The following is a 15,056-nucleotide window of genomic DNA, read 5'->3' on the forward strand; positions in this document are numbered from 1 at the left end:
AACGTTCCCGTTAACTATATCGGTGTACTGCTGTGCCTGCTGTGGAAGTGCTATAAACTACTATGGTAGTACTTGCTGCTGTGCATGTGCTATACTTGCGCGACGGCCAGCGGGCCAACTCTCATATATATTTAATATGATCTTGCGGGCCAAATATAATTATGGGCCAGAGTTTGACATGTGTGATTTAAAGGATAAATTGGGAAACAGCTTGAGATTACCTGAAGGAAGCAGCTTTGAATACGTGATTATAGACAGAATGATAATTAAAAGATTTATAACCAACATGTACATTAAGCTGCAAGATAAGGAAAATAAAATAAACTATAAACCTAAGCAGAAGTGGGAAAAGGATCTAAACATCAAGATAAAAATGAAGTATGGGAAAAGTTATGTTCTGGAACTATGAAGAATACAATAAACACAAGATTATGCATGAGACAGTATAATTGGTTCCACAGGGTATATATTATTCCTCAAAAATTAAAAAAATGGGATTCAACATTATCAGATAGATGTTTTCGCTGCAAGAAGGAAATGGGAACAACATTACATGCAACTTGGGAATGTACATTTTGGGAAGAATTAAATCAGATACTAAATAAAATTACAAAAAATAACATACCAAAAAAACCAGAGATATTTCTTTTAAGCAACATAAGAAGTAGAGAATTAGGCCTCAAATTGGATAAAGTGCAAAAAAATTCATGATAGCCTTAGCGATAGCAAAAAAAATGTATAATGTCAACTTGGAAAATGGAAGAGAGCATGAGTATACAGCAATGGTACATGGAAATGAATAAATGTATTCCATTGGAAAAAATAACATATAATTTAAAAAAATAAAGTCACAATGTTTGAACAAATTTGGGAACCATACATGGAACATATCAGAGAGAGCTTGCTTACGACCTCCATCCCCTAAAATGAGAATGAAAATGATAAGATGACAAAACAACTAGAGTCAGTGCGTAATAAATAGATGACGTATTTTTCTTGTTTATTTTCCTTTGTGTGAAGATATTGTTTTATGGTTTTATTGTATTGTAAATGTTGAATATTTATGGGTTTTGGAGGGGAGTGGGTAGACAGGAGGGAGGGAAAGGGTAAAAAAGACCACTGTGTAAATTTAATGAGAAACGTTTGTACATATTTTGGTTGATATGGTTCATAGTGTGAAAATTTTTTAAAAATTATAAAAAAAGAAATGGCTGTGGGAGTCAAGGAATATTTTACCTGAGAAAATGCTGGTTTTTCATTTTCGTTTGTCAGATTCTCAACTGGAAACTCTTGTCCTACTTCATCGTCTAATAAAGTTGAATCATTTAGCGTCAACTGTGTAAGTTCTGGTTCTTCCATAATTCCGACATTTGACTCTATACCCTAAGACAAAAAAACAAATATTTAGCTATTTCTGACAACTAAGAAAAATACAGCAAACTTGATTCAAGTGTTATTAATTTTGATGCAGCATTATAAGCAATTGTTCTCTTTAATTTCCCTTGAAAATATGGTGAACTCCAGTCCTATCGTGTGTTAGTGCTTCCAAAAGAAGTTGAGTAATGAATTATGGTTTTAAGCTTCAAAGTACAAGTTGCTTCTAATATTTAGAATATTATTTCTAATATGCAGAAGCTGTCTGATGCAATTTTCTTCACAACCCCATTCTCCTGCCTTCTCCCCACAACCTTTGACATCTTTACCGATAGAAAACCTTCCATCTCCACTTCGTTTCCACAGCCGTCTGTGTCGATAATTCCACAGATTCACCACCCTCAAGCTGAAAGTTTATTTTCTTCTCGGTTCTTTAGAGATAATCTTTTTATTCTGAGGCTATCTCCTCTGGTCTTGGACTTTCCCACTACTGGAAACATCTTCTCCATGCCACAATATCCAACCCTTTCAACATTCGGTAAGTTTCAATGGAATCTTCCCTTAGCCTTCTAAACTCCAACCAGTATAGTTGGGCCTCAAAAACTTCCTATACATTAACCACCTCATCCCTGGGATCATTCTTGTAAATATCCTCGACCTTCTCCAATGTCAGCACATCCTTTCTTCAATATGGAGCTCAAAATTGCTCACAATATTTCTAGTGATTTCACCAACACCTTATGAAACTTCAGAAATTTATCTTGGCTTTTATATTCTAGTCCTCACAAAATGAATGCTAACATTGCATTTGTCTTTCTTACCACCAGATCAGCTTGCAAGTTAACTTTCATGAAATCCTCCACTGGTACAAGTCCCTCTCAATCTCTGCTTACTGAATTCTCTCCCCATTTAGAAAATTCCTTCTTTCAAAGTGCACTGCCACTTTGCACAACCTGTCCAAGTTGCTCTGCAGATTCTCTGCTTCCTCAACACGACCTGCCCCTTCAAGATCTTCATATGATCTACCTACTTGGCCACAAAGCTATCAATTCCATCATCTAAATCATTTACATACAATGCAAAAAGTAGCAAAACCAATGCCAACTAAGGATGAACATAAGTCAATGCCAGTCTGCCAGCAAAGGTACCAATTATTCACACACTTTGCATTTTGGCAGTCAGCTAATCTTCTATCCATCCTGTCATTTATCCCATAATACCATGGGCTCCAATTTTGTTCAGCAGCCTTGTGTGTGACAGCTTGTCAAAAGTCTTCTGGAAATCCATCAAAACACCCATGACACTTCTTTGTCTGTGCTGCTCATTATTTATTCAAATAATTTGAACAGTTTTGTCACTAAAGAACATCTCTAAAGAAAACCATGCTGATGTCACTCTATTTTACCTTGTACTTCATTTTCTCTCTAAAAAGTCTGTGTTTTTGGGTAATTTCACTCAGTAGAAAATGGATGATGGAGCTCATTCCTTAATCATAAAAATCATTCTGGACCCTTTCAGTTCCTACTTGTGCCAAAATGTGATGGGTTTCATTGTTCTTGGATCTACATGCATTAATTATGAGTAATTGAGGCTTCAGTGCCAAATTCTGGAAATAGAATTATCCCAGATAAGCCTTGAGGTTGGTATGGACTAGTTGGATTGAAGGGCACATCTTCATGCTATACAACTCCATGCACTCATGCAACCACAAGTGCACGAGACTGTAATTTTAGACTAGAATTTTAAACATCCAACTAGGGAAGATGTTATTTGTGACTGAACATTGAACAGTAAGAAAGGGTGGTTTAATGATCTTGATTAAGGGAAGATTGGCCATTACATGACAGAATATTTCACTCAGATAGATGAGGAAAGAGGTAACAGTTTGGGACTCTGTTTGTGACTAGAACAAAAGTTGGGAGTTCAAAAACAAATTAATGGCACTGGACACCAAGTGTTAACAATTAGAGACCAATTAGAGACCAAGGAAAATTAGAGGACCAAGGAAAACAATGGGCAATTGCAAAGGAGAATGAGCAAGCAGGACTTTTCTGACCTTGGGTCTTCACCTCGGACTGGATCACATCCAGCACAAGAACCAAAGGAGATAAGAAAGCACAAGAGCATACTGTGGAGTCCCTGCTGCTGACAAGTATCTATATTTGTGAAATATAGCATAATAAAGTACGACAAAGCCTCATCCTTCTGATTCCATGTTACGCTAAATCCAAAAAGATAAACATATTTTCACATGACAAGAAGTAGTTCATTCCAAAAATTAGGGTCCAAGATCCAAACAACTGAAACTATACAGATATGAGGTGTGAATTGACCAGAGAGAATTGGAAGTTTCATGAAAAGGGTGATTGTGCACAAGCTTTGATAATATTCAAGGAACGAATGCATGAACTACAACATTCCTGTTATTTATTCCTCCATTATGTAAAAATACAAACGGTAAAGCAACCTAACTATGGTTTAAAAAAAAACAGCAATGATAGCACAATATCCAAAAAGTATTATTAGATTCAAAGTCATATACTCAAGAATGGAAGCAGTGAAATTTTAACAAATGACAGAAATAAAATAGTGCACGAGAAGACAAAAGAGGACATAGAAAGTTGTAAAAATTGCTGCTTAATTGTCAGTAGCTGCTGTCAGCAACAGAAAAATTAATAATGGGGAATAGGGAAATAACAGAGGAAATAAGAAAATTATGTGGTTCTGTTTTCATAGTCAGTCTCTGAAAACACAAGACAGTTAAGGTCGCAAAGAGTATGACGATGGAGTACAGGAACAAAGATGTCTTCCTACAATTATATCGAGCTTTGTTGAGACCACAACTGGAGTATTGAGTACTCATCACCGCCTTGACCAAGATCGCCAAATGATAATAAAAGTTCAATGGACTAATTCCTGAGGTGGCAGAACTACCATAACGAGAGATTACAGAGAAAAAAAATTATGAGCACCTGATAAGAAAGACCTACTCTGCAGAAAAATTAGTGCCCCAGAACTTTAGGAATAAGAGGATGAGAAGGGAGTTGATAAACTTTTAAAATTTTTTTTAAGAGGACAACAGTCCATAACTTATTACCTCAAAGAACGGTGATGCAGACATCTTACTATATCGAACAAGTTCCTCAATGGACACTTCATTAACAGTAGACTTCAAATATGTAGTAAGTTGCAAATCAGTGACCATGCAGGACAAGCATGAGCAAATTTTCAGCCATTGGCAAAATGGCCCATTGTAAATTTCTAGCAACTGATCAGTTACAATATTATTCAAATTCATCATTGAATTTAAGTTATGTTCACTTTTTAGTTACAGGTGGGGCTCAAATGCAAGTGAGAATTCTGAAATAAATACACGAATACATCTGGTAGAATGTAATATTAATGGAAATCAAAGTTTCCTTTGAATATTTTACATGGGATTCAAACTACATCAGATTCAACAATTTCCCATCCCTCTTATAATGAATGTATAGATCTTGGTCCAGACGATGGTACAGAATAGGCTTCAAGTGGCAATCTCAAAGTATGCATATGATAATTGTTTCTGAAAATATAAAGTACCCTGACGCTGCAGGGTCACTTTGCAACGAATGTGCATTAGACCAAGGGCGATTTAGTTTACTGCCATACAACCTTTACTTGAACCAAGAATCTGTGATAAATATGTAATAGCATTTAATATTATTTATCCCAAGAGTCAGAAGTAACTTTAAAAACACTCCAATTCTTGAAACAGAATCAAATATCTGACTCAGTATGCAAGACATCATCTTGTTGATAAAAATTTTAAAGAATTACAAGAAGGAAACAATTCTTGGCTCAGAGGCACCTCTGAACCAAATAAACAACTCAACTTACTAGTCCAACTGTTTGAGTCAAGCAAACTTCTGGTCGAGACCGATCCCATTGAGCTTCCCACTCACATACACGTTCCAGTTTAACATCTGTTCCTTTTATTGTGTTAGGTTGCATTATAGGATTCTGTTCTGCAATTTGCTGAACTTCACTACAAATGCAATCGTTCTTGCCTGGTAACATCAAGGCTTCAACAGATGGATTATTCAGAGTCAGTGGATCTTTTGAATTGGTAAATGTGACAATCTGTACTTCAGGCCTGCAGCTCTCCAGCCATTTTCCATTTTGGTCCGATATTTTGTACTCATTAACTGTATTCAATGTTCCATTCAGTTGAAAGAATGAACCAGCATGCTCCAGGGAATTTTCCCCATCACCAGTTCGCAATTTTTCAATGGCTGATTCAAAACAAGGTGATTGTTTTATGGAGTCCATAATCAATGAATCAACACTTTCTGTTCCTGTTCTTGAAGGGTCATATGGAGGAATGCATTCAGTTTTATTATGAAATTCCCATTCTAAACTTTCACCAGAATAGTCTGTGCTTGAACTTTCTTGTCTTGTAGTATTTTCCAGTTGAACTGGTTGAATAGATTGCAAACCACTGTTTTCTGCAGAATGAAATTCTCTTTAGTCACATAAAACAGCTTCAAGGCTCCTTTTATTGTCACACAAATACATAAAAATGTAATATGAGAAGCAAAACTAAAATCAATACATGGCATCACGATATATTCTCATTCTCTCTGCTTATGGAAAATTTAAAAAGCTGAAGCTGAATTTTAATACTTCTGAAACAATTCAGCACGAAATTTATTAGATTTAATTATCTTATTGAATTACTTCAACAACATTTTACTGCTTTCCAGACTGGTGAATACAAAGTGGCGTGCAGGCTCAGAAACATGCCTTATAATAACAAGAGATCTTATGATAACAAAGGACACAATTTGGCTTACTGGATCCTTAAACCTATACCCTGGAGTTTTAGACTCTCCTATCCTGATGAAAAGACTTATTCCACCCCTCATGTTCCTTTTCTCCAGGGAAACATGCCAATCTCCTAAGTCCCAACAAGATTTCTGTGCATCTTTTAGACACCCTCTCTAGCTTAATCAGACCCTTCCCTCAGCATGGCAACTAGTTTTACATTCAATAATCCAGATATAGTCTCACCCATGTTCTATACCACTGTAACAAGGCATCCAAATTCTTGTACTTAACGCCTTGCCCAATAAGACAAGTCAAGATTGTTATTTGATTGTACAAGACCCCAATGAAACAGCATTCATCAGTCCAAGGTGAAAACCATGCAGACACACAACCAGACATAGTACACATACAATTCAATAATACACACGGTATACGTGCCATCTTGTCCAAGAGTGCTGCCATTTTAAGGGAACTATAACATGTAACGAGGCAACCACTACTGCTTTATTTCGTATAGAATTTCAGATTCACAAATCTCTGGGAGAAGCAGTTTCTCCTCACCTGTATTAAATCTAATTTCTACCAAATCTTGAGGCTATGTCCCCAAGTTCTAGTATCACCTGGAGGGGAAAAATGCCCCCACCCCTTCCTTCTATTCACCCCTTTGTTCTATCCACCCCTTCCACAATGTTTCTAGAAGATCCCCTCTCATCCTTCTAAACTCTACTATATAGCCCCAGGCTATTCAATCTCTCCTAATGAGCTAACCCCATCATTTCCAGAATCAACTTGCTGATTTCCACCTCTAAAGCCACTATATCTTTATCAAGGAGATTGGAATTGCAGGTCCAGCACCTTGCACAGTTGCATCAGAACCTCCCTGCTCTTAAATTCAATCTCTCAGACAATGAAGGCCAACATTCTATTTGCCTTCTTGATTACCTGGTGCATCAGCAAATGTAATTTTTAAATTCATGCACATCCAGGTCTCGCTGCAAAACAACATGCTACAATTTTTAATTATTCAAATAAAAGTCCAATTAGTTATTTTTCATTCTAAAATGGATAAGCACATTGTTATTGAAGTTGTACTCTATCTGCTCATTCAATTAATCTACATCTTTGTAGACTTGACAAAATTTGTTTTTCCACATAATTTAATGTAATCAGTAAAAAAATAAACTACACTTGGTCCCCTCTTTGTATAGAGGGCTATAATATGCACTATATATAGATATCTAATCTCTACACAGATGTGGGCAAAGAACTGTCATCATTAACCACTGATTGAAATGTTCATCAAACTCACTGCCTTCTATTGGTTAACCCATCCTCTATCAATGTTAATATATTAGCCCCAGATCTGTGCATCCTGTTTCATAAAGTGCAGAATTTTATCAATGCCCTCTAGAAATCAAAGTAGGCCACATCCACCTATTCCCTTGACCTTCTGTGATCATTTATCCTGAAATCAATCCACAATTTAAGCATGACCCAATTTCCTAAATCCATGCTGTCTGCTGACAATTTATATCCCAATGTCTTACTATTTCTTTCTCAATGACAGCTTCAAACATTTTTTCAACTGCAGACATTAAGCCAACTGGCCTATAATTAACTGCATTTAGTCTGCCCCCTCCTTTGAAACAGTGGTGCTACATTTTCATTACAAATACTGCTAGCCATTCCTTTGCTCACTTTCTCTGTTGATCTTGAACCGGTCGTAAACCTTCTTCACTGTCCACTCACAACAATTTGGATTCATCTCAAAACTTGTTCATCCATATTGATATAATGGCAAGCATGGAACCTTGCGACACACTACTAGTTATGAAAAACAACTCTCCACCACCACCTCTGACTCCTCCAACCAAGCCAATTTTAAAATAAAAAATTTGATTGGCTAGCTCACTCCAGATCTAGTACACAATCATTTATCTGGAACCCTTGAGGGACAGTGTGTTCTGAATTTCAGATTTTTCTGGATTTTGGAAAGCCCACCCAAATTGTGCTGCCGTATCCACCCCCACCCCATTCCAGTCCCTCGGCCGCCTCCCCAAACCGCCGGTCCCTTGGCCACCTCCCCCAACTGCCGGTCCCTTGGCCACCTCCCCCAACCGCCGGTCCCCACTTACCGGAGTTTAGATGTTCGGATAAAGGATCATGTACCTGTACCATGTACATGCTCAGACAAATTGATATAATGGCGACCATGGGGCCCTGCAACACACTACTAGTTATGAAAAACTCTCCACCACCACCTCTGACTCCTTCCACCAAGTCAATTTTTTTTTAAATTTGATTGGCTTGCTCACTCCAGATCTCATGATTTTCAGACCAGTGGGCCATGCAGGACGTTATCAAAAGCCATACCAAATAAACAGTCATCACTCTGCCTTTGTCTGCCTTTTAAATAAACTCAAAATTACACTTATGAGAAGTAATTTCTCATGCACAACACCATGCTGACTACCCTAAATCAGTCTTTGCCTTTCCAAATGAGACAAATACTTCCTCTAAGAATTCCCGCCAGTAACTGATATTAGGTTCACCAGCCTGTAGCTCCCTGGCCTGTTTATGAAGATCTTTTTAAAGTCCCAAAAATGGCTAGATTCCAGTCCTTCACCTGTGGCTAAAATAAAACAAAAATCCCTGCCAGGGCCTAGTAATTTCTTCCCTTGCTTCTCCCAATACCCTCGCATACATTTTGTCAAATCCTCGAGATTAATCTACCTTTATGTCCCTCAAGATTGCCAACGCCTCTTGTTGCATTGATGCATTTCATGATTTTTTTTTCTTTTTAAAGCTTAAGCTGGTTCCCAGCTGAATATCTTTTGGCTAATTTACATCCTTGTTTTCAGTAATATTAATTGAACATCTTAATGGTACATTATTTTCTCCACAGAGCAGACACTCACCATCATAGGAGTGTTGAATGTTCTCTTCCACTTGATCTATTCTTCTGGAGTCAGGGGTCGATATTATGATGCCAGTAGAAGGCTGCATCTCCAAGCTTGTTGCTCGGTTAGAATGCTGATTTCCTGAGGTGTTACCAATAGTTGCAAAATTCAAATTCTAGAATTATTCAAAAAAAGTTACTCATAGCTTGGTAAATGGCTCATGAATAAATCATCACACCCAGCTAATTATCACAAAATGAATACTTTCAAAACTAACTAGAGTTAGTAGAGTTCATGAGGACTGCTAACATTTCTCCAATGTCAAGAATATAATTATGAAGTTTGTAAAACTGTTCATTAAATTTTTAAAAATTCAGTATACCTCCTATGGTAATTTGGGTGATGGAAATTTGTCCTGACAGAATTCACAAATTATAAATTGAGATATGGAATAAAAATTTGTTTTTATGGAATTCACTGGAGAAAAAATAAAATATATATCGAAAACAGAACAAGTTTATGAAGGACAATGATCAAGGGCTGCCAGTTCACAGTGGGAGGTTACTTTTGGGATTTGCTTTAGAAATTAACATGGTAACCTCTTCAATTGATGTATGTAAAATGATTGCAGGCTGCCAATTCAAAGCAAGGGAGGCCACTCAAAAAATTTGCTTTGGAAGCTGACAAGTCAATTTTCTATAAATACTTGTAAAACGATACTTTATAAAAGAATGCAACATTGATTTTCCATTAATTAAAATTACAGCCTTTTCACTTCTACCTATAAAACTATCAGAATTTCATTGCCTTTAGGCATGTACCTATGGGGACATTACCTTTGAGAGTAAAGGTACCCAAAGGAACACATCAATTTATAACAAGATTCAATGGAGAAAAGTTAACTTTATGGAAAATTGCAAACCAAACTGCTTTCTCGGAACATAACAGCTCCAGAGTACACTGTTTTAATAGAAAAATAAAAATCATCAGTTGAACGTTAAAAGCAGGCATGGATCCTTAAAACAGTTTGAAAACAAATCACAACATTCACATTAATATTTCCAAACTTGCTTCCTTTCATAGTCTAAAGCTAATTCAAATAACTTTTACTGTGTAGCAGTGGCTACAACGACTGAAACACACAGGTCAGTACAGGTTTCAGCTGAACGGATTTGAATCTTCACCCCTTTAAGGGGCAGCATGAGCTCCGCCCTGCGCTGGCTGTGATGTCACCACGCTGCCTGGAGGCACACACCATGGCCCAAGCCACGAGGCGCTGTTGAAACCCCTAATGGTGCCATCTTCACACGACTGCTCCGCTAACGTGGAGTAACACGTGAAGCCAGTTTGCCAGCTATCGATGTGTGTTGCCACACAACCCCCTCTCCCCCCCCCAGAACCGGCTTACGTGTCTCACTGCTTACGTGGCCGACCTTGTTGTTTGGTTTGGGCTGCCACCACCGGCTGGCTGAGGTCTAAGTGTGCCGCTTTCAGCCTGTCTGCCATAAACAGTTCTTCCCTGCCCTCAATGTCCAGAGTAAATGTTTTACCTGGCCATCAGACACTTCCGGTACTTCCTGAAGGGCAGACCATTCACTGTTTATTGACCACAAGCTACTAACCCAAGCCCTCGCCATAGTCAAAGATCCATGGTCAGCGCGCCAGCAACGACATCTGTCCTACTTCTCCGAGTTCACCACGGACATCCGGCATCTGGCAGGTAACAATCTTGCGGCCCACGATCCACAACCTGGCTCCTGTTTTCCAGCACACATGATGAGCGACAGAGGCGCACAGTTTACATCTGCCCTCTGGTCAGAACTGGCAAACCTCCTGGGGATTAAGCTACACCATACTACCACCGACCATCCCCAGGCCAACGGACTTATGGAACAATTCAACCACCACCTCAAATCGGCCCACAGGGCGCGGCTAACTGGCCCCAACTGGGTGGAAGAACTACCCTGGGTCCAACTCGGCATCAGGACAGCCCCCAAGGAAGACCTATAGGCATCCTCCACGGAACTGGTCTAGGGCGCACCGCTATCGCTACCTGGCGAGTTCTTCGGCCCAAGTACAGACTCTGGCACCGAGAATCGGCCCCTCTTAGCAGACTTACGGGACAAGTCTTTATATTACAAATCTGCAGCCATTTCAAAACCCCTTCCCCTTCCCACCAGAGCTTTCTCACAAGGAATCCCATCTTGATTCTCTAGCCCTTTGATTCTTGATTCTCTAGCCCTTTCTGCTGAATCACCCATATTATAGATTCCTGAATTTAATATCTTATCAATTGCAACTATTAATACATTATGTATTGGTAGCTTTAATAACCTCGAAAGATATTAAGTATGAACAAAATATAATTTTGCTTTGTGTCTAGACCACAGAGAATATTGGAACTCTAAAGTCCTTTCTCAAATAAAAACATACAATTAAGCTGAACCAATTTATAATTTTATACATGGACCACAAGTAATACATTTCTGGCAATGCCAGAGTAATCTTCTTCCTTGCCTTCTTACCTCCCATAAAAATATGGGGTATCTTGGTCTCACTACAAAAGACTGTGCACAAATAAAGATCAATGATTTAGTCTCAAGATTAAAATTATTCTCAGCACCTTGCTGGAGGTTGGAGATGAGGAAGAACTGGAATTGCTAAAGTTAGGTCTGGACTCTAAAGGCTGAAATACAACATTTGAATCCTGTTGACAATGCTGCAGATGAAAGAGATTGGAGAATTGCAGGTCGGAGATTTCAAAAACATTTCCAGAGCCTGTAAAGAAAAGATAATAAATTAAAAGATAATAAAAATACATTCCTTATACAAACAGAAATAAAACTTGTCAATTACTGTACTAAAAAATTGAACAAAGTCTTCACAAAAGTACATGTGCTGTGGAATGAACTAAAAATTAAACATTCTATTTTGCCTCAGCCAATAATACAATAAACTGAAGTCCTAGCATAACACTGAGAAACATTGGAAGCAGGCCAATCAGTACCACATGTTTGTTCTACCATTCACTAAGCCTTCAGTCCTCTTTGGTAGAGAATTACAAAGTTTCACTAATGGGTGAAGAAATTTCTACTCACAAGTCACGAATGGACAACTCCTTGCTCTAAGGATATTACCCTGGATCTGGGCACCCTGATCAAAGGAATAAACATCAATCCAGCTAACCTGCCCATGCTCACTCTGAATATTTCTTCTGGTCCATATTGGATCATATTTAACTGGACCAGATGCAGTAGGAGTGACAAGCTAACCATGGCCTCCAGAAAGGGGAAAATCTGGTGACATGTTATAACATCTTAGTGGCATCTATTGAGGCTGCGTCCAAGAAAGATACACCCCATGACTAGCAATTCAATCTTGCCTTCTGACAAAATTAGGAGGCAATTTCAACATTTTAAGTGACTTTGATATTCAGATATTGAAATTGCAATGAGTAATTGTAAAATGTTTAAAGGTTAAGAACTTGAAACTTTAAAACCATATATATTTTATAGTTGGTGCAATAAACAACATCTTTACACTCAAATAAATAGGGCATCAAGTAAATGGCACTCCAAAGTTGGATTTCCCAGTACCTCCAGATTCCACCATTTGACTCCATATGGAGGTCAGTTAATAGAGCAGATGGGAACAGTTGAACATTTGGAGGTATTGAAACAAAGAAAATAGATGCAGGAGTCAGCCATTTGGCCCTTAAAGCCTACACCACCATTCATTTTGATCATGGCTGATCGTCTACTAAGTACCTGCCTTCTCCCCATATCCCCTGATGCCCTTAGCCACAAAGGCCAAATCTAACTCCCTCAAATATAGATGAAGAACCAGCTTCAACTACTTCCTGTAGTTCTACAGATTCACAACTCAGAATTTATTTTTTCATCTCAGTCCAAAAAGACTTCCCCCTTATCCTTAAACTGTGTCCCTTGGTTCTGATTTTCCTCAACATTGGGAACAACTTTCTTGCATCTTGCCTGATCAATCCCTTAAGAATTTTATACATTTCTGTAAGATCCCCCTCAATCTTCGAAATTCCAGTGAGTATAAGCTTTGTCGATCCAGCCTTTCTTCATATGCAAGTCCTGCCATCACAGGTATCAATTTACTGAACCTTCTTTGCACTCCCTCAATGGCAGGTATGTCTCTCCTCAGACAAGGAGGCCAAATCTGTACACAATACTCTAGGTGTCGTCTCACAAAGACCCTGTACAGCTGCAGTAGAACCTCTCTGCTCCTGTACTTGAATCCTCTTGCTATGAATGCCAACATACCATTCACTTTCATCACTGCCTGCTGTACCCGCACGCCCACTTTCAATGACTGATGCACAGCGACACCCAGGTCTTGTTACATCTCTCCTTTTCCTAATCGGACATCATTGAAGTAATAATCTTCTCTCCTGTTCTTGCCTCCAAAGTGGATAACCTCACATATATCCACATTATATTGCATCTGCAATGCCTTGGCCCACTCACTGAACTTGTCCAAGTCACCCTGCATCCTCTACACAGCTAACCTTGCCACCCAGCTTCATGCCATCTGCAAACTTGGGAGATGCTGCTTTCTATTCCCTCATCTAAGTCATTGATATATATTGTAAATAACTGTAGTCCCAGTATTGAGCCTTGCGGTACCCCACTAGTCACTGCCTGCCATTCTGAAAAGAACCCGTTTATTCCTGCTCTGCTTCCTTATCTGTCAACCAATTCTCTATCCCCTTCAATACCATACCTCCTATACCGTGTGCTATAAGTTTGTATATTAATCTCCTGTACGGGACCTTATCAAAAGCCTTCTGAAAGTCCAGATATACAGCATCCACTGGTTCTCCCTTATCCATTCTACTCATTACGTCCTCAAAAAATTCTATTAGATTTTTCAGACATTATTTTCCCTTCATAAAACTATGCTGACACTGCCTGATAATCTCACTACTTTCCAAATGTGCTGCAATCGCATCTTTGATAACTTACTCTAGCATTTTCCCCACTACCGATGTCAGGCTCACTAGTCCAGTTTCCCGTTTTCTCTCTCCCTCCCTTATTAAAAAGTGGGGTTATGTTTGCCACACTCCAAACCTCAGGAACTAATACAGAATGTAAAGAGCTTTGAAAAATTATCACTAATGCACCCATTATTTCTTGGGCTACTTCCTTAAGCACTCTTGGATGCAGACTATCCAGCCCTGGGGATTTATCTCCCTTTAATCCCTTCAATTTACCTAACACAACCCCTCGACTTGCATTTATTTCCTTCAGTCCTTCCCTTACATTAAATACTCGGTCCCCTACTATTTCCTGAAAATTATTTATGTTTTCCTTAGTGAAGACAGAACTAAAGTAGTTATTCAATTGGCTTGCCATGTATGTCCGTGTTCCCCATGATAATTCACCTGTTTCTGACTGTAACGGACCTACATTTGTCTTAACTAATCTCTTTCTCTTGACATATCTATAAAAGCTTGGGGTCATTTTTTATGTTCCCTACCAGCTTTCTCCCATAATCCCTTTTACTGTTCCTAATTAATCCTTTTGTCCTCCTCTGTTGAATGCTGAATTTCTCCCAGTCTTCAGGAATACTGTATTGAAGATACTGATGTTTAGTTTTTCTATTTTTGTTCAAAGGTTGGTGGGATGAATAACATTTTCTGGGCTTGTATAGTTTTAAACAAATTACACATACCGTGCCACTTTTTACCCGAATCCAGTAATTTGTTTAAATCCTGGGTATACTTCTCAATTAAGTTTTTAATTTTGTTTTCATTAGAAGTATAATTTTCCTCATTGGAAGTAGAAAGATGATTTTGTGTCTTCATTGTATCCTGGGCTACAGGAAATGAAGATGGGAAACTTGATGTACAGACAGATGAAGGAGAAGTTGATTGTCTACTGTGAATATTGTGAATAGCGCACTGCAAATCATCTGCTGAAATTTAAAAAAATGAACAATATTCTA

At 38.4% G+C, this 15,056-nt stretch overlaps 1 protein-coding gene across 1 annotated transcript in view; it reads right to left on the reverse strand.

The window, feature by feature from the left end:
• Positions 1 to 15,056, reverse strand: part of cep295 (centrosomal protein 295) — a 115,923-nt gene that overhangs the window by 24,620 nt on the left and 76,247 nt on the right. Inside the window, exons 20-24 of the mRNA XM_069890827.1 lie at positions 14,784 to 15,026; positions 11,707 to 11,861; positions 9,102 to 9,258; positions 5,254 to 5,861; positions 1,237 to 1,383 (exon numbers count right to left, since the gene is read on the reverse strand). Coding sequence (XP_069746928.1) covers positions 1,237 to 1,383; positions 5,254 to 5,861; positions 9,102 to 9,258; positions 11,707 to 11,861; positions 14,784 to 15,026 — 1,310 coding nt within the window. The remainder of the gene's footprint in view (positions 1 to 1,236; positions 1,384 to 5,253; positions 5,862 to 9,101; positions 9,259 to 11,706; positions 11,862 to 14,783; positions 15,027 to 15,056) is intronic.

The sequence above is a fragment of the Narcine bancroftii genome, chromosome 7 (assembly GCF_036971445.1).
Source record: "Narcine bancroftii isolate sNarBan1 chromosome 7, sNarBan1.hap1, whole genome shotgun sequence".
Taxonomy (NCBI): domain Eukaryota; kingdom Metazoa; phylum Chordata; class Chondrichthyes; order Torpediniformes; family Narcinidae; genus Narcine; species Narcine bancroftii.